At 40.8% G+C, this 18,415-nt stretch overlaps 1 protein-coding gene across 1 annotated transcript; it reads right to left on the bottom strand.

Annotated features, from left to right (window-relative positions):
- Positions 1 to 261: 261 nt before the first annotated feature.
- LOC104104510 (shaggy-related protein kinase epsilon) lies at positions 262 to 16,319 on the bottom strand. Its single transcript, XM_070195794.1, is given in 12 exon segments — positions 262 to 1,982; positions 2,066 to 2,116; positions 2,694 to 2,750; positions 2,989 to 3,029; positions 3,032 to 3,062; positions 3,883 to 3,953; positions 3,956 to 4,014; positions 4,016 to 4,062; positions 4,206 to 4,257; positions 4,835 to 4,923; positions 5,015 to 5,215; positions 16,090 to 16,319. Coding segments are annotated over 11 exon segments (690 nt in total). The 5' UTR covers positions 5,081 to 5,215; positions 16,090 to 16,319; the 3' UTR covers positions 262 to 1,856.
- Positions 16,320 to 18,415: the final 2,096 nt, after the last annotated feature.

Genomic DNA, 18,415 nt, shown 5'->3' with positions numbered 1-18,415 from the left:
TTTAACAGATGATTAGGCTCCTTTAGGGATTCAAATTCTTCTTCCGAATGATTGAGATTCCTTTGATCAACCTAATAACAGGTCCTATGAACATATGCATAAAATAGTGAATGAATGGTCTTTCGAAGAACACCTCTCGATTATTCTTCTAAACTCTCTATGCTTTTTCGATTACCTAGAAAAGGTGTAAAATCAACCCAAACAATATGGCACAATGCGAATAGTAGTAACACTTCTCTTTAGATTAAAGTAAAACTACAATAAGCCTTGCAATCCAATCAATAACTCATTCAATGAATTCGGGCAATTAACATAGAGTAAAACCCAAAACGACAGTCAAATCACAACATCCGTCAATAACCCTAAGAAAGATTACTCCATAATGGAGAAAATATTCACCACAAGAGTATTAGAAGAACAAGAAGGCATTAAAATTCCCAAATTAAAATAAACTTTCGTATTGAATGAATTAGATCAAATATTTTGCGTTTCCGTTGTTTCCTTCCTTCTCTCCCAAAAGTTGCTCCCCAAATCCAAGATACCTTCTTTTTAGACGAGCTGGGCTTCATATAGGTCAAGAGGAGTCGCCTCCGAAATTACAAAAATAGGCTTGGGAAATTTTCCGGACTGGACGTGCATGGCCGCGCACCTGGGCAGGTGATCGCGCACATGGCCGCGCACTTTGGATAGTGTTCTGCTCCACTTGCGCGCCTAGTGCGCGATCACGCACCTGGGTGGCTTCCTGCTACATTTTTCGTTTCTCTTCGTTAAGTGCATTATTGTCCGTTGATCCTCGATTACGATACCCACTTAATTCGTGGGCTTTTACTCAGACTTCAAAGCTCCAGAATAGCTCGAATTAACTCCAAAACCTCATCATAACTCAGATTCGCTCCTACAAAGCATAAAACGCACACTCAGTACAAAATAATACTCCCTCCGTTTTAATTTATGTGAACCTATTTCCTTTTTATTCCGTTCAAAAAAGAATGACCTCTTTCATTATTTGGCAACAATTTACCTTTATGCAATGATTTATAGCCACACAAAATATATGTGCCTCATTTTACACCATAAGTTCAAAAGTCTTCTCTCTTTTCTTAAACTTCGTGCCCAGTCAAATGGGTTCACATAAATTGAAACGGAGGGAGTACCATTTAAAGCTCAAACACTAGTAAAGTGAAGCAAATTAGAGTACAATTAATGGCCACAGTACGCAATTATAGCCTACCATCAATATAGATCTCCAAGGTGGCCTTGGCATAATTGGAAATGGAGAATAACTAATTGTTCCAAGTTTTGAAGCAAAAGTGGCAAACAGACCGCAATGGCGGTTCTCACCTGGCTTTCCCTCTCTCATAGTTCTAACATGAGAAGTAGTCTATCCTATAATGAACTTAATGTCCTCTGTTGTGTTCTGCCTTGGAGTGAATCATCATGGAAGAAAAGTAGTCAATCCTCCAAAAGGAACTTATCGTCTTCTAACTGTTGCTCTGCCTTAGAATAACATGGTTCCACAATTATCTAAAACCATACCAAAAGGAAAGATACCTAAATTTTTTTTACACAAATGGATGCTGCCTCATGTTTGATTTGGGAGCTTCAACCAGTACTACATTCTTTAATCTCACCAATTCGCTTATAGCTGAGGATCTCACTGGAGGAAAAGTAAAGAGAAAACACAGAGAGAGAACTTGTTACACTCACCGAAGTGCACCTCAGATTTGGAGAATACTGGAGAAGCCTTGATACAAGATCCACAGCTTCAGGAGGCATCCGATTATGAAAAATCTATGCAACGCAAGATTGCGGCCATGAGTTTTTAGATGTGATGCAATGCATTAGAAATTTATATTCTATTTAGGAATATAGATCAGAATTCTTCCTTTGCGCCAGGGGTGAGCTTTGATTTGAGGGAACTTGAACTCTGTGTAATTTGGATTCATGCACTTGATTTCCTCACGTGTTGGTGTTCCAAGAACCTAAAGAGAACATTTCAATTTATTGTATCATGCAAACCAAAGATCACAAATTTGAATAATCATCCAATCAGCTAGATGAATACCTTGATTATTTCAACAAGTTGATCAACACCAATCTCACCAGGAAAGAGAGGCTACAGGATTTGGAAGGGAAAATATAAGCAATAAACTTCTGTGACATTGTTTCTTTGTATCAAAATAAAAGAAGTTGAACCCTACAGGAAATATAACCTGCCCAAGAAGCAGTTCAGCTAGGACGCAACCCACAGACCAAATGTCAATTGCATTGGTGTACTCAGTTGCTCCAAATATTAGTTCGGGTGCACGATAGTAACGTGAACAAATATAGAAATCATTTATTATTCTGGAGCACTTTCATTTCCTGAATTATCAGAGGATGGACATAATATAATATCATTCAACCTCCTGTAATTCTTGTAACAAATTACATGACATAGTTATGACAATGCACAACCACAAGTTTTTCCTGAATTATCAAACAAACATGACACAACTGTACTTAGCGTCCAATAAAACTCATTTTTACAAATCCTCTTCCGCATGCAAAGCTGAAAGTGATAAACATCATCGACGTAACTACTTAGAGTTGTAACATAAGAAATAGTATTTGACAGTTATCGAATAAATGAATAAATAGAATATTTATGTTCCAGAACAAGTCATGATTAAAAGATCACATGTTATAATTACCAGGACTTTTGCACTTCCAAAATCGATGAGCTTAAGCTGATGTGTGTGGGGGTTTACCTGGCATAGAAAATTGAAGTAGTCAATATCACAATGATTTTGTGCAAGCACGTTCAATCTTATAAGTACATAACTTTAGTCGTAAAATAGTAGTTGTCAAGTGAGTTCAAATAAAATATTTATACAAAATTTACGCAGCTTTAATCATAATTTATACATATACACATTATTATTTTTTGATGAAGCAGGTTCAGTTGAACCCGCTTGCCACCACGTGCGTCCGCCACTGAGTACAAACCAGTAAATTCTGAGGCTTGATGTGCCTGTGGCAGACTTCTATATTCCATGTATGTAAGCGAAAGCTCTAAAAATCTGTACAGGTACAACATCAATCAAATATAGGTTGCAAGAAAGATATGCTAAGGTAGGTGTAGTGAAGAGGTTTTGCTACTAGCCACAACTATTCACTGTGTAAGAGTTGCACAACGCACAAACCAGTGAGGCACAATTTTACTCCATGACAGATAAACGCAACAACTCTAAATATTATCATCTTTAACAGTTACAAAACAGAGATCTTGTTATTTTAAAAGATATGGCTTTTCTGATAGGTTGAAAAAAAAAATTACAGCTGAATTGCTCAAATCTCATGCACATGTGTTTTAGCCGAAACTAAATGAATCTCCCTTTAATTGAGAGCAAATCATTACATTTTTGAAGATTATTTAACTGAAATACCTTTCTCATTTATTTCTTATACATTTTAAATATAGGATTAATTCAAAAGTGTTTTCTGAAAGTAGAAAAGAGTAGTAATTGGGTAGAGTAATTTTCCCCTAAGTCGAAGACAACCTTCTTTATTATTTCTTGTTTTTTCTTTACGAAGAACGGGCCCCTTAACTGACACCGAAGAGCATAGTTGACATGATATTTACACTTTCTAACGAGGACACAACATTTACAATTTTTACATACTCCAAAATAATTCCAAGACAATGATATAAATTAGCGGCGAAAAAGGTTTCTGTAACAACATGGTCAGACTAGAGCAGCAGTCACGGTAATCTTTATCCTAAAGGACGAGGTACATTTAGTTTTCTTGAATTTTAGGCAACATCATGTGATTCACTCTATCTTCATTTGTTTCTACGTGCAATGATAGGAAGTTGCATTATGTACTCAAATGGAAAACCTGATATGTGTACAGCTTGACATATATCATAGGCATCCGTTGGTTGGCTTTGTTGTAATGTCTTAACACACGTAGACAGTTTCAGGTACAAATTCGAGAACCAAATTTAGGTAGAGTTCATCTTTTTCTGTGCAAGACCTTTTTTATTGCCACAGTTTCTCCTGATTCAAGGCATTTGGCCTGCAAATTTAAAAATGTGACTTCAAAACCAGTGACAAAATTTTATGGCCCAGGGGATATGTTGCCATTACTTTTTTAAACCCCTGTCATACAACATTTTTGATTATGACAGTGACCATCTGTGACATATTAACAACTCATACCTGGAACACAATTCCAAAGGAAGCCTGTCCAACAACTCGCACTGCCATGTAACTGATGGTTTGAATGCCAAAGAGAACATTAGCAAAAAACTTTGCACCCCAAAAGACCACATAAGAGAAAATTAAAAGATGGAAATGATAAAAACAATCAGCAACATGAAATTAAAAGAAAAAGCTCAGTTGAATTTTTTTATTTATTTAATTTTTTGTTTGTTTGTGGGACAAAGTAAGTATAGGTTATTCACACAATCAGTGCCATACTCGAGAAAATGGTTATAACGAGCATTTAAATTGTCAACTCCAGAACAAGAAATACCACATTAAGTTAAGTAGGAGCGCGCAACCTTGCCTAATTTGCAATCTAGAGCTACATCCTAAACAAAATCATCAAAGCGTCCACTGACTCTCCTAAATATTATCAGAGCAATATCAAGCAAAGTTGTCCCTGCCATTAGACGCCCATTTTAGCTCCAAACTGAACTTTTTTTAGCTAATCAATTTCTAAACTTACAATACTTGGTAATTCTAAAATTCAGGAAAACTAGAATAATAAAAAAAGTTTGCTGAATGAATAATTTAATTTGGCGAAACAATCGAGGTCGAACGAAATGACTGAACATATCACCTACTTAGGCTGACCATTCTTTCCCCCAATAGTTGTCACAATGATGTGACCTGTTTTAGTTCCATTTCCATCCACTACAGCTGCTTCCATTTCCTATCACAGTGAGACTTGCAAAGATAAGCAAGCATAGACAAGGAAAAGAATATCAGAAAAAGAGAGTACTCGTCCTACTTCCAAGAACAACCTTTTCTACTTTGTCATCTTTGATCTTCATTTTATTTATTTCTTTAGAGAGTTTGTCAGTAAGCATGGCATCAGTTATAGGTTTTCCACCTGCTGAAGGCTTTATACAGCCGGAAGCCGTATAACTGAATTACAAATAAACTTGCTTATAGTACTGATAAATGAGTACAACTCAAATGACCGATCATCAGCCTCTAAAAACCTGAATCACAAATATATACAAAAATTAGAAAGGACGCAAGTGATACCATACTAACATTCAGTAATGTGTCGTTGAGCAGATTACTGAATCTAGAAATTGCATGATATAGACATTCATATAACATTAACCTGTATTCACTCAAACAAAACCCCAGCATGTTTACCCGAAAAACGGATAGAGTTGAATTTGTACGTAGTTCTAAGGATATGTAGTGTAGCTTAATACGAATCATAAGGATAAATAGAAATATCAAGTATGGATTGAAAAGAATGCAAAATAGACAAGGTTGTAAAGAAGATGAATTTTAGGACTAAACAAGTGAATTAAATTAAGAAACTTGAAAGAACAACTCTTCACTATAGGAGAATATGGTGCTTGAATTACAATGTAAGCAAAAACTTGTGCCTTCCAGAAATGATAACCATCCCCTTTATAGTAGAGGGATCTTACTTCAGAAATAATTAAAAATACGTAGTGGGAGACCGATGATAAATCAGTTTTTCCCAATTCCTGCCAAGATTCTCTCCTCTAGTGGGATTGCAACGGCTCTTGTCTATGAGCTCGATATTGACTCGAGGTTTCGGTCTTGACTCGAGCTCTCGATCTTGGCTTGAGCTCGATTCTGACTCGGACTCTTGAATTGATTCGGGGTCAATGTTGGTCGGTCTCTAGATCATAAGCTCGATAACTTTACTTTGCATCATAGTTTGATTTGGATTCGAGCTTGATAATGATATCGAGCTCGACATTGATCGGCCCCTCGGACTCGAAGCTTGTTTGTACCATCTTCGTAACCCATCTCGAAGTCTTACTTCGATCGATTATGTTTCGAACTCGATTAATCGTACTAAGGCCGAAATCTATTTCGACCGTATACAGATAGTCCCCTCGTTTCTCGGGAAGAATGTGGTGAGAAACGATATGATTTTTCAACGGCTCGATCGGATTATAAGCTGACGTTTACATTGGGCTCGACCATGACGCACGTGATAGCTGTCCCGTCGATTTAGTCTTTCAAGGTATTTAATGCATGTCAGACGGTGGTCGGCCACCGCTGATACTGAACCGCCATTGCTTAAACCTATAAATAACCCTTCCTTTTATCATTTATCACTTTTACATCTTCAATCTCCCAAATTTCCCAATTTCCTTTTCGTATTCTCTGAGTTTATTCGCAAATCTGTGATTCCTCTTTGCAAAATTCTTCTTCCAAATTACCAAATCTTTGTCACCTTCTTTAAGTCCAAAATGGTGAAGTCATCCAAAACCGTCCCCCAAAAAGAAAAAGTTTCTTCCCAATCCGCCGCCGACAAAACACCGGTGGATCCTCGTCCTGAGGAGTGCGTTCCTGCGGCGTGCGTTCTTACCTCCGATTTCAAACTCGATAAAGGTTCGCCGGTTCCTGGCCGATGTGAGCCCGTATCGAGATATATTTGTTTGATAACCCGGGAGCACATCGAGCGGATAAAAAAAGATTGTAACTGGGAGAACACAGAGGTGGTAGTGCCGTCTCCTGAAGAGGATATTACTACTCACGTGAGAGGGTTTTTAAGCGTGTATACTTACCCTTTCACATTAGGTCCCCTCGACCCTGTTATCATAGATTTTTGTCGTAAATAAATAATAACCCTAGGCCAGATACATCCTTCCTTTTGGCGGATCGTTATTTTGATCCGATATTTTGTGAGTAAAATCGAGGGGATGCCTTTCACCCTCGATCATCTTATCCGATTATACCGTCCTCGCCTTTTTCGAGGAGGGTTAATAAAACTCCAACGTCGAGCTACCAAGGCTCTGTTCTCGAGTATAGACGAGGATAAGGATCGAGGCTGGATGGGCCGGTTCGTTCGAGTGAGGACTTCGGACCTGATCCCAACCGAAAAGATGCCTTTTCCCGAGGAGTGGAACATGAAACGCAAGTGTAATTCTGCTGTTATCTCTTATTATTTTGTTCTTTCATTTCTTTTCTAACCAATATTCCCTTTTTGTGATGCAGCGGTTCCCTAGATGCCCGGTGCAATACCCGATCTCAAGAACTAGGTACGTGATCTGGTTTCGACCTCCTCATATGCCGAGCGCTTATGGCGCGACTTGTCAAAGGGCCGATGGGAGGCCAAAAATCACGGTGAGCACCTCTCTCGTATCTTTTGGCAATTCGAATAAGGTGCTTTTCACATACTTCAATAAAATTTTCCGTATGTAGGTGTGGGCAAAGATGCGGTTTTGAGGCCCTCGTCTGTCGAGGAAGAGGCTTCGGCCTCTGTCCCAAAGCCGGTGAAAGATAATAAGAGGAAAAGAGCCCCCATCCTCGAAGATCAAAAACCGAAGAAGAGGACGACTCGTAAGCCGAACAAGAATGCCATTTCTTTGACCGTAGTATCAGTTCTGCGTCTGAGGGATGAAGAAGAAGAAGAAGAAGAGAACGATGGGTCTGCGCTGGCGGCCCGAATAAAGAAGACCACCGACATTCCACAGGCAACTGGATCGATGGTGGTTCATAAGGCTCCGCCTCGGACTGAGGATATATCGGAGAGGGATTCAGGCAGAGTCCCCGAGTTGCTGGAGATCGAAGATGTTTCCCATCGAAGCCGACGGATGGGGATATGTCTGAAGGGGCTCTTCCCGAATCTTTTCGAACCGAAGAGAACGCCAGATGACTCATTTGGGGCAGTAGCAATCGAAGGCTCGCCCACCTTCCCTGCTTTTTCCGCAGGGGCGATTCGGGAAGCCCAAGCTTTGGGAGCCCTCGAATTAGATAGGCCTCATGATGGAGAGGATCCTTTTCGTGACCTGTTTATCGGCGTCGAAGACACTGCCGGTACAAGTGACGTATCAGATCTTTTTCATAGAGTGCAGCAGGATTTGAATCAGGTAGGTCTTAAATCATATGGCGTTACCTTTAAGTTTGCTTTTCTTTTCTGACTTCGTTTCTTCTTTCTTTGCAGGCCGCGACAGTTTATCGAGAATCATGTTCTCGGTCCCGAACCGAGCTGCGTCGATACGAGGTCGAGCTTCAACAGGTTACGGAGGAGAGGAACTCCTTAAAGCTCCTTTTGAGCCAAATGGGAGAGGAAATAAAAGACCTCCAAGCTTAGTTGGCCAGGGCTCACCAAGATCAGATCGATCTATCCGAGCAGGTAATAATGCTTTTAAAAGCCTATGGGCTTGATACCGGAACTATGGCTAATCCTTCGGTCTCACAGCTGCAGCAGAAAATCGAGATGATCGGAAAACTTGGTGAAGAAGTCGATGTGATAAGAGCGGAGTCTTTGAAGTGGAAAGAAGGAATGGACCGCTTTGCTGCAGAGAGAGAAACTGCTCGAGCCCAATTGTCATTAGCCGAAAACCAACTTCAAAAAATGAAGGAGAAAAGCTCGGTCCAAGCAAGAAGAATAGAGGAGCTCGAGGCTCGGTTGGCCTCTGTACTTGCCAAGGCCGAATCTGACGCCGAAAAGGCAAAGGCCGATGCGGATGCACTCGTGGCCGTCTATCGGGCCGATGCTGAAGCTGCCCAGGTCCAAGCAAGAGAGGCAGCCGAGACCGTCGATACTCGAGCACATTGGGTCGCCGAACTTGCTAAGTGTCGATCTCGGAGGGAGACCCTCGAAGAGATCCATGCTCGAGGTTTCGACCTCGCTGAAGAGATAAAAAAGGCCAAAGAACTCGAAGCCGATGCTGAAGCCTTGGTTTCCGATGACGATGATGATGACAATGATGATGACGATGGGAGTAAGAGCGGATCCGAGAACCGGGGGGGAGCCCGATAGAGAAGAGACCGCTCCTGGGGATGACCAAGAAGCTTAGTCCTTAATTTTTACGTTGTAATCAATCATGTAAACAATTTTTGTATATAAAAATATCCTCTTTTTTGCCGACTTGCTTCTGTTTTGTTTCCTGTCTTGTGAAGACTTTATTCACGCCTTATGAATATTTTCACAAGGATTTAAACAACTTAATCAAATTTGGACTTCGTAGCTTCTATAACCGAGCGAGCGCTTACTCAAACTTGAAATAAGGTAGCTCGTATGCTTAGTGGCCGAGTTGAGTGATTGTCTGAACATAGGCTTTACTCAAACTTGAAGTGATGTAGCCCTTAGGCTTATTAGTTGAGTCAGTGATTCGAGCTCAAAGAAATATAGCCCGTAGGCGTAATGGTCGAGTGAGTGCTTGCTCGAACTCGAAATAAAAATAGCTCGTAGGCTTAATAGTCGAGTGAATAATTCGAACTTGAAATAATGTAGCCCGTAGGCGTAATGGTCGAGTGAGTGCTTGCTCGAACTCGAAATAAAAGTAGCTCGTAGGCTTAGTGGTCGAGTGAATGTTTCGAACTCGAAGTAATGTAGCCCGTAGGCGTGATGGTCGAGTGAGTGCTTGCTCGAACTCAAAATAAAAGTAGCCTGTGGGTTTAGTAGTCGAGTGAATGATCGAACTCGAAGTAATGTAGCCCGTAGGCGTGATGGTCGAGTGAGTGCTTGCTCGAACTCGAAATAAAAGTAGCCTGTAGGCTTGGTAGTCGAGCGACTGATTCGAACTCGAAGTAATGTAGCCCGTAGGCATAATGGTCGAGTGAGTGCTTGCTCGAACTCGGAAAAAAAAAGTAGCCCGTACGCTTAGCAGTCGAGTGAATGATTCGAACTCGAAATAATGTAGCCCGCAGGCGTACGCTTAGCGGTCGAGTGAATGCTTACTCGGACTCGGAGATTTATCTTAATTCTGTTTGCATAATAAATCTCAAAATAGAGGAATTTTTCTTGGATATAAGATATCGATAAAAAGGAGAACTTTCTTTGCAAGTCATTATACATGCGTTCATGTTTTGCGTCAGGGCTCGGGCCAACTACATGAGCATGGTTCGTTTTGACCATTTGGCTCTTACAACTTTTCCTATTGGAACCCCGTTGTTGCGAAATAACTTTTCTTGCATCAGAACTTGATATATTTGAGGGCTAATGCCCCCCAATATTCGAGGTCGATTGTAAAGAGGCCTCGGATACTGTCGTATTGTTTCCAAGTACAGCACGATCATTGGTTGCCTCATTAAAAACCTTGCCGAAAAATCCATTTGGGATAAAACTGGTCTAAGGGAAAAAGAGTGCAACGCGTGCTTTCAGACCTAAGGCTTCGTATTGAAGGATCTATCTTAGCTCATGATCGGACTACTGCAGGGGTTAGTTTTGAAATGTAAACGAATATGGGAGGGTCTTACCTTAGCAGTAGTATCGTTTTAGATGCGACACATTCCAATTGCTTGATAGTTGTTTGCCGTTTATAATGTCGAGCTTGTATGATCCCTTTCCGACGTTTTCGAGAACCTGATATGGTCCTTCCCAGTTCGGTCCTAGTTTTCCTTCGTTTGGATTTCGGGTATTTAGGATGACTTTCCTTAGCACTAAGTCCACGGGCTTAAAATGGCGGAGCTTGGTTCTTCGATTATAGTATCTTTCGATTCGTTACTTTTGGGCGGCCAATTGGACGAGAGCAGCTTCTCATTTTTCGTCCGATAATTCGAGGCTAGTGTTCATAGCCTCGTTATTTGATTCTTTTGTTGTATATCGAAATCTGGCATTGGGTTCGCCGACTTCGACTAGTATCAAGGCTTCGGAGCCATATACTAAGGAGAACGGGGTTGCCCCCGTACTAGATTTTGACGTTGTTCGATATGCCCAAAGGACTTCGGGTAGGATTTCTCTCCATTTTCCTTTAGCGTCGTTCAACCTCTTCTTTAGGTTTTGAATGATAGTTTTGTTCGTTGATTCAGCCTGTTCGTTCCCACTGGGGTGATACGGTGTTGATAATATCCTTCTTATTTTGTAGTCTTCGAAGAATTTCGTCACTTTGCTGCCGACAAATTGTTTCCCATTGTCACACACTATTTCGGCGGGTATCCCGAATCGACATACGATATGATCCCAGATAAAGTCTATAACCTCTTTCTCTTTTACTTTCTCGAATGCCTGTACTTCAACCCATTTAGAGAAATAGTCGGTCATAAATAAAATGAACTTAGCTTTACTGGGGTCGATGGTAGAGGGCCGGCGATATCCATTCCTCATTTCATGAATGGCCATGGGGATAGGACTGAGTGAAGTTGCTCTCCGGGTTGATGGATCATTGATGCAAACCTTTGACATTTGTCACATTTTCGAACAAATTCCTTTGCATCTTTGCCCATATCGATCCAATAATACCCTGCCCTAATTATTTTTTGGACTAATGAATCGGCACCAGAGTGATTCCCACAAGTGCCCTCGTGCACCTCACGTAGGATGTAATCGGTATCTCCCGGACCTAAGCATACTGCCAATGGTCCATCGAATGTCCTTCGGTATAGCGTTCCATCTAAAGCCAACGTGAATCGAGCAGCTTTGGTTCGTAGAGCCCTTGAATCTTTAGAGTCCGATGGGAGCTTTCCGTTCTTTAAGCTTTGGTGACAAATGAAGCTGCTTCGTAGAGCCCTTGAATCTTTAGAGTCCGATGGGAGCTTTCCGTTCTTTAAGCTTTGGTGACAAATGAAGTCTTTTCCTGGTCTTCCGGGTTCATCTGGATTTGATTATACCCGGAATAGGCATCGAGAAAAGTAAGGATCTCGTGACCGGCCGTGGCATCGATCATGCGATCGATGTTGGGCAGCGGAAAGGAATCTTTAGGGCATGCTTTGTTCAAATCCTTATAATCCACACACATTCTAAGTTTGTTCCCTTTTTAGGCACTACAACTACATTGGCTAACCATTCGGGATATTTCACCTCCCGAATGGATCCTATCTTGAGAAGTTTGGTTACCTCGTCCTTTATGAATGCGTGTTTTACCTCGGACTGGGGTCTTCTCTTTTGTTTTACCGGTCTGAACCTGGGGTCCAAGCTTAGCCGATGTGTCGTTATGTCCGGTGGGATCCCTGTTATATCTAAATGGGACCAGGCAAAGCAATCAATGTTATCGATAAGAAATTGAATAAGTTTCCTCCTGAGATCGGGGGTCAACCCCTTCCCTAGGTATACCTTCCGTTCGGGCCAGAGCTCGATTAGTGTGACTTGCTCCAATCCCTCAATCATTGATTTGGTAGCGTCGGAATCATCGGGAATCACGAAGGATCGAGGGATCCTTTGATCATCATCTTCTTCGATCTTCTGGTTATCTGGTTGGGTCAAAGCCGATGTCTGTGATTGCTATTTGGTATCTCGTTCCCCTTCTGAGCCCGATCCCTTTACTAGCGAAGACGAGGATATTGGTTTCACTTCCTCGACGGCGAACATTTCTCTTGCGGCTGGTTGTTCTCCGTACACTGTTTTGACTCTTCTCGATGTTGGGAATTTAAGGACCTGGTGTAGGGTCGAAGGTACAGCTCTAATGTTGTGGATCCATGGCCTTCCAAAAAGGACATTGTATCTCATGTCGCCTTCGATCACGTGGAACTTCGTTTCCTGGATGGTCCCGACCACGTTTATCGGTAGAATTATCTCGCCTTTGGTGGTTTCACATGCCATATTGAATCCGTTTAGAACCAGAGTTGCGGGTACGATCTGGTCCTGCAGGCCGAGTTGTTCTACGACCTTCAATCTAATGATGTTGGCCGAGCTACCTGGATCAATCAACACACGCTTAACTTTAGTTTTATTCAAGAGTACGGATATTACCAGTGCATCGTTATGAGGCTGTATGACTCCTTCTGCATCTTCATCATTGAAGGATAAAGTTCCTATGGGTGTGTAATCTTGAGTTCGAGATCGATTCTCTCTCACAATCGATGTCTTAGTGCGTTTAAGCACCGGTCCCTGAGGGGTATCGGCGCCGCCGATGATCATGTGAATGACGTGCTATGGTTCTTCTTGTTCGTTTTGCTTGCCGAAATCCCTGTTTTTAAAATGGCTCTTCGCTCTATCACTTAAAAATTCTCGAAGGTGCCCTTTGTTGAATAATCGGGCTACTTCCTTTCTTAGTTGCCTGCAATCTTCCGTTCTGTGGCCATGGGTGCCATGATATTCGCACATTTGATTGGGATTCCTCTGGGCAGGATCGGTCTGCATGGGTCGAGGCCATTTAGTGTCTTTGATGCGTCCGATAGCCGACACGATGGCGGATGCATCAATGCTGAAGTTATATTCCGATAACCGAGGCGCTTCCTTAGATCCGACAGGCCTATCGAACCTACTTTTGTTCATCAGCCCCCAGGACCCTTGACCTCGATCACTTCTTTTGTTATTTTGCCCGGGGTTATGTCTCGATTCACTGACTCTGCGGTTTCCGTTGTACGGTCGGTATCGATCCCCGATCGGACCTTGTTCTCGATTAATATCTCTTCGAACAGCGGGTTCAGACCCCAATTGATCATCTTCGACCCTAATTTTTGATTGGTATCGATTGTGCACGTCGGCCCACGTGATGGCTGGGTATTCGATCAAGTTATGCTTTAACCGTCGTGAAGCCGTCGAACTTCGTTCGTTCAAACCTTGAGTGAAAGCCTGAACAGCCCAATCGTCTGTGACCGGTGACAGATCCATCCGTTCCATCTGAAAACGAGATACGAACCCCCTCAGCATCTCGTTATCCTTTTGTCTTACCTTGAAGAGGTCCGATTTCCTTGTTGCGACTTTTATGGCGCCGACATGTGCTTTCACAAAAGAATCTGCTAATATGGCGAACGAGTCGATGGAATTTGGTGGTAGGTTGTGATACCAAATCATTGCTCCCTTCGAGAGGGTCTCTCCGAATTTTTTTAACACGGATTCGATTTCATCGTCTTCTAAATCATTGCCCTTGATGGCACATGTGTAAGAAGTGACGTGCTCGTTGGGATCGGTCGTTCCGTTATATTTGGGAATTTCGGGCATACGGAATTTTTTGGGGATTGGTTTTGGGGCTGCGCTCGAGGGAAAAGGTTTTTGTACGAATTTTTTTGAATCAAACCCTTTTATCATTGATGGAGCTCTCAGGATCTGATCGACCCTGGAATTATATGTTTCTACTTTTTTATCGTTGGCTTCGACTCGCTTTGTGAGTTCCTCGAGCAATTTAGCAATTTCGGGAGTAGTCCCCGATTCTTGCTCATTTGACTTCACTATGGCTGGCTCCGTTCTGTGGGTGATTTCTCGAGGTGGATTGGGCTCCGGCCTGCTTTGTAGCTGGGTTTGGCTCTGCAACTGAGCTATTACTGCCTGTTGAGCTTGCAACATTTCGAAAATCATACGCAAGCTGACGCCGTTTTCCTCGACGTTATGGGTATCTCGAGCTGCAGACCGAGTGCCACCATGAATGCTATTTTCGGGTTCAGAATGTAGGTTCGCCTCAATGGCCACATGCGAATTGATATCTATCGGCGCTCCGATTCGAGTTCCAACGGCATTGACCAGTGGTCTTTCGGTATTGGGTGTCAAGTTATTGTTCTCATCTTGAAGACCGGTTTCGTTGTCGATTGGTGTGGCCATTTGACTGGTAGTTAGTCGTCGCTAATCCGAAATCTAAGATATTTTCGGAAACAAGCGCAAAACACAATGATGTGTTTTTGCAGATTCGTATCAAATAACCACTGTTATCCTTAGCCCACGGTGGGCGCCAAACTGTTTACCCGAAAAACGGATAGAGTTGAATTTGTACGTAGTTCTAAGGATATGCGGTGTAGCTTAATACGAATCGTAAGGATAAATAGAAATATCAAGTATGGATTGCAAAGAATGCAAAATAGACAAGGTTGTAAAGAAGATGAATTTTAGGACTAAACAAGTGAATTAAATTAAGAAGCTTGAAAGAACAACTCTTCATTATAGGAGAATATGATGCTTGAATTACAATGTAAGCAAAAACTTGTGCCTTACAGAAATGATAATCATCCTCTTTATAGTAGAGGGATCTTACTTCAGATATAATTAAAAATACGTAGTGGGAGACCCATGATTAATCAGCTTTTCCCAATTCCTGCCAAGATTCTCTCCTCTAGTGGGATTGCAACGGCTCTTGTCTATGAGCTCGATATTGACTCGAGTTTTCGGTCTTGACTCGAGCTCTCGATCTTGGCTTGAGCTCGATTCTGACTCGGACTCTTGAATTGATTCGGGGTCAATGTTGGTCGGTCTCTGGATCATAAACTCGACAACTTTACTTTGCATCATAGTTTGATTTGGATTCAAGCTTGATAATGATATCGAGCTCGACATTGATCGGCCCCTCGGACTCGAAGCTTGTTTGTACCATCTTCGGAACCCATCTCGAAGTCTTACTTCGATCGGTTATGTTTCGAACTCGATTAATCGTACTAAGACCGAAATTTATTTCGACCGTATACACAGACACTTGATATTTAGTTAAGATATTGAAGGCGTGCAGCGTGCTACTCCTATCCCCTATAAATGCAAAATAAGGCGAAGCACGGTTTCGGAAGCACTGACTATTGCATCGACCTAGTGTCCATGGTGTATATATGTTTCACTATAATGCGATCCACCCAATAATCATCAAGAGACAACGACAAGCTTACAAAGGCAATATTGTAAGTCCACCTCCGATCAGTAATAGCTTAAGAAAGACAAGACTAGCATGCGCTCCATAGAAACGGAAACAAAAGCAAACTGAACTGCACAGATACATACATACTTTATATGGGCTTAGTGAAATATAGTTTTGCACTAATCAAAACTCAAACATGCCATTTTCACTTCAATCAATTAACCATATCTCAATCTCAAACTAGTTGGTTAGTTACGCTATATAAATCCTCTGTTGTATACTCAGACATCAAACCTTCACTTTTATTGAGCTTGGAACCAACTAAGCTTTCCGAAACTGAGCTGTTATTCTTATTCTTTGCGTTCTATTTTTCTAAGCAGAGAACAAAAAAAACAAGCAATCTCAGGGAACAAAAAGTAAAGTGTGTTGACACGTACCTGCAGCTGTGAAGTGAACTGCTCACATTTCGGCAATCGCAAAAGCTTATGATCTGGAAACGGCGAGGAAGAAGTACGATCAAATCAAATGATGAGCTGCGAAAACCTAAGCGAGGAAGAAAGTGGAAATGAAAATTTCATATGGCCAAGTTTCAGGTACTTGGTTTTAGACTTCCGCGATACTGCTGCATTTTTTTCCCTCTTTCTCACTTTGAATGCTTTTGATGAAGCTGAGCGGACCCCAACTAGTTTTATCCATTTCAGTTTGTTGGAGTTTTGGGTGTAGTTAGACACGTGTAAGTCTCTAGTTGGAAGTTGGTAGGCTTACGTCATTAGATTGACCAGTATTAATTCTAGCGAAGAATCTGTGTGCTCTGCAACTCCACGTAAGCGGATTCTTTCTGGCTTCCAGATTTTATCCCCCTGATAATTAGAGATAATTATTTTTTAAAAATAAAAATCTTGTTAAGAAAGTAAGTTTAATAACAATATGAAACAAGAAAATAAATAAGAATATAGAAAATAAGTGATGAGAAAGCTTCTTATTTCTTTAAGTGTTTTCCAAGTGTATTATAAAATGACTTCTCATCCTCTATTTTATAGTACTACGTAGAGGTATACCAAAAGAATTTCATAAATATGACATTAAGCATTTGAGATCATAGAGGAAGATCATAAGGGGGATTATGGAGTTACGGAAGTTACAACCATAAGTATTGGAGTAGTGAAAGTTATGGAGATAATGGAGAAGAATAGTGAGTATTACTACTTTATGAGTTATGGACATCCACCATTAGATAATTATTTATAATACTCCCCCGTGGATGTCCATAGACTCGTTAAAACCTTACTAGAAAAAAATTCCGTAGAAAAAACATTTTAGTGAAGGAAAAAAATTACACATATCTAGTAAAAATGCATTGCTTGCTGCCTTATTAAAAGCCTTGCCAGAAAAACCAGTGGGATAAAACCTTGGTTAAGGGAAAAAGAGTGCAGCGCGTGCTATACTCCCCCTGACAAAAATATCACTTGATATCTCGGAGATGATGAATTCCAATCTAGTATAACAACTTCTCAATTGACGAGGTCGGCAATGCCTTGTGAAGAAGTTTGCCAAATTATCACTTGAACATATTTGTTAAACATCGATCATGTCTGAAATAGAACTTTGGTGAAATATACTTTATTTTGTCTCTTTCGGTAGTCCTTCTTTCAATTGAGCTATGCATACAATATCGTCTTCAATGTAATTAGAATCTTGTTGAATATCATAATATGACAGTACCCTCACAGACAAATAGATTATCTGAACAACGAACTATGCCCTACATTTGTATAACCAACAAAACCTTGACAATATTTGTTAGAATAAACAAATCTATATCAAGGATTCCTTTTGCAATATAACACTAATCGTATTTCAATATCTCCACATAAGAATAAAACTATATCTTGCAAGAATATTGTTATACTCATGGTTTTAGCAAGATACATTAGTGCACCAATTGCGCTAGATACAAAAACAAATCATGTACGCCATGGTTGCTCTAATCCACATAAGGATTTGCTGAATCTTTTGTATAATAAATTTCTTGGGAATCTTAATATGATTCAGAATAATTTAAATCCTTCAAGGATTTTCATTATACTCATATCAAATGTATTATCCGACCAAAACCTGAAATGACTGTATCCACCACAGGAGAACATGTATCCATATAATCAATGCCAAGCTATTTACAAATCTTCACGTGCGTCGGCTTTATGTCTATCGACTTGATTTTTCATTTAACTTTTCACACAAGAACACATTTATACCTTCACTGACTTTATACTTTCAGGTGGTGGGACTATGCGTCCAACTTCACATTTTTCAGGTGAAGTCAATTTTTATTGTGTATTTTTCATTTGGCCAATTATTTATTTGTCCAAATTCCATGACAGATTTGAGCTCAAGATCCTCGTCAATATTAATAATATTGATCTCTACATTGTATAAACAATATCATCAATGATCATTTTATATCGGTTCCATCATCACACAATAATGACATAACTTATCGAGATCTCATTATTTTCAGGTACCTGAGCCTCTTCCATGAGGTCTTATAAAGTGTTATGTCGTGTATAGCACTTGCCTCTTTATTATGACCATCTTGATCATTTGCTCCTCTCCTTCATCAAGGAGTTTTATCTTTGGAACTGATTAGTCTATTACGCTTTATGCGTGCCATAGACTCCGTCCATCATGGACTTTATTCTATTTGGAGCATTAGCAACTGAAATATAATATTTAGCTTTGGGGCAGCAAATATGCCTGGCAATA

This window comes from Nicotiana tomentosiformis, chromosome 2 (genome assembly GCF_000390325.3).
Source record: "Nicotiana tomentosiformis chromosome 2, ASM39032v3, whole genome shotgun sequence".
NCBI classification, from domain to species: domain Eukaryota; kingdom Viridiplantae; phylum Streptophyta; class Magnoliopsida; order Solanales; family Solanaceae; genus Nicotiana; species Nicotiana tomentosiformis.
Note: the sequence above shows the minus strand (reverse complement) of the source record. Positions and strands in the feature narration are given on the sequence as shown.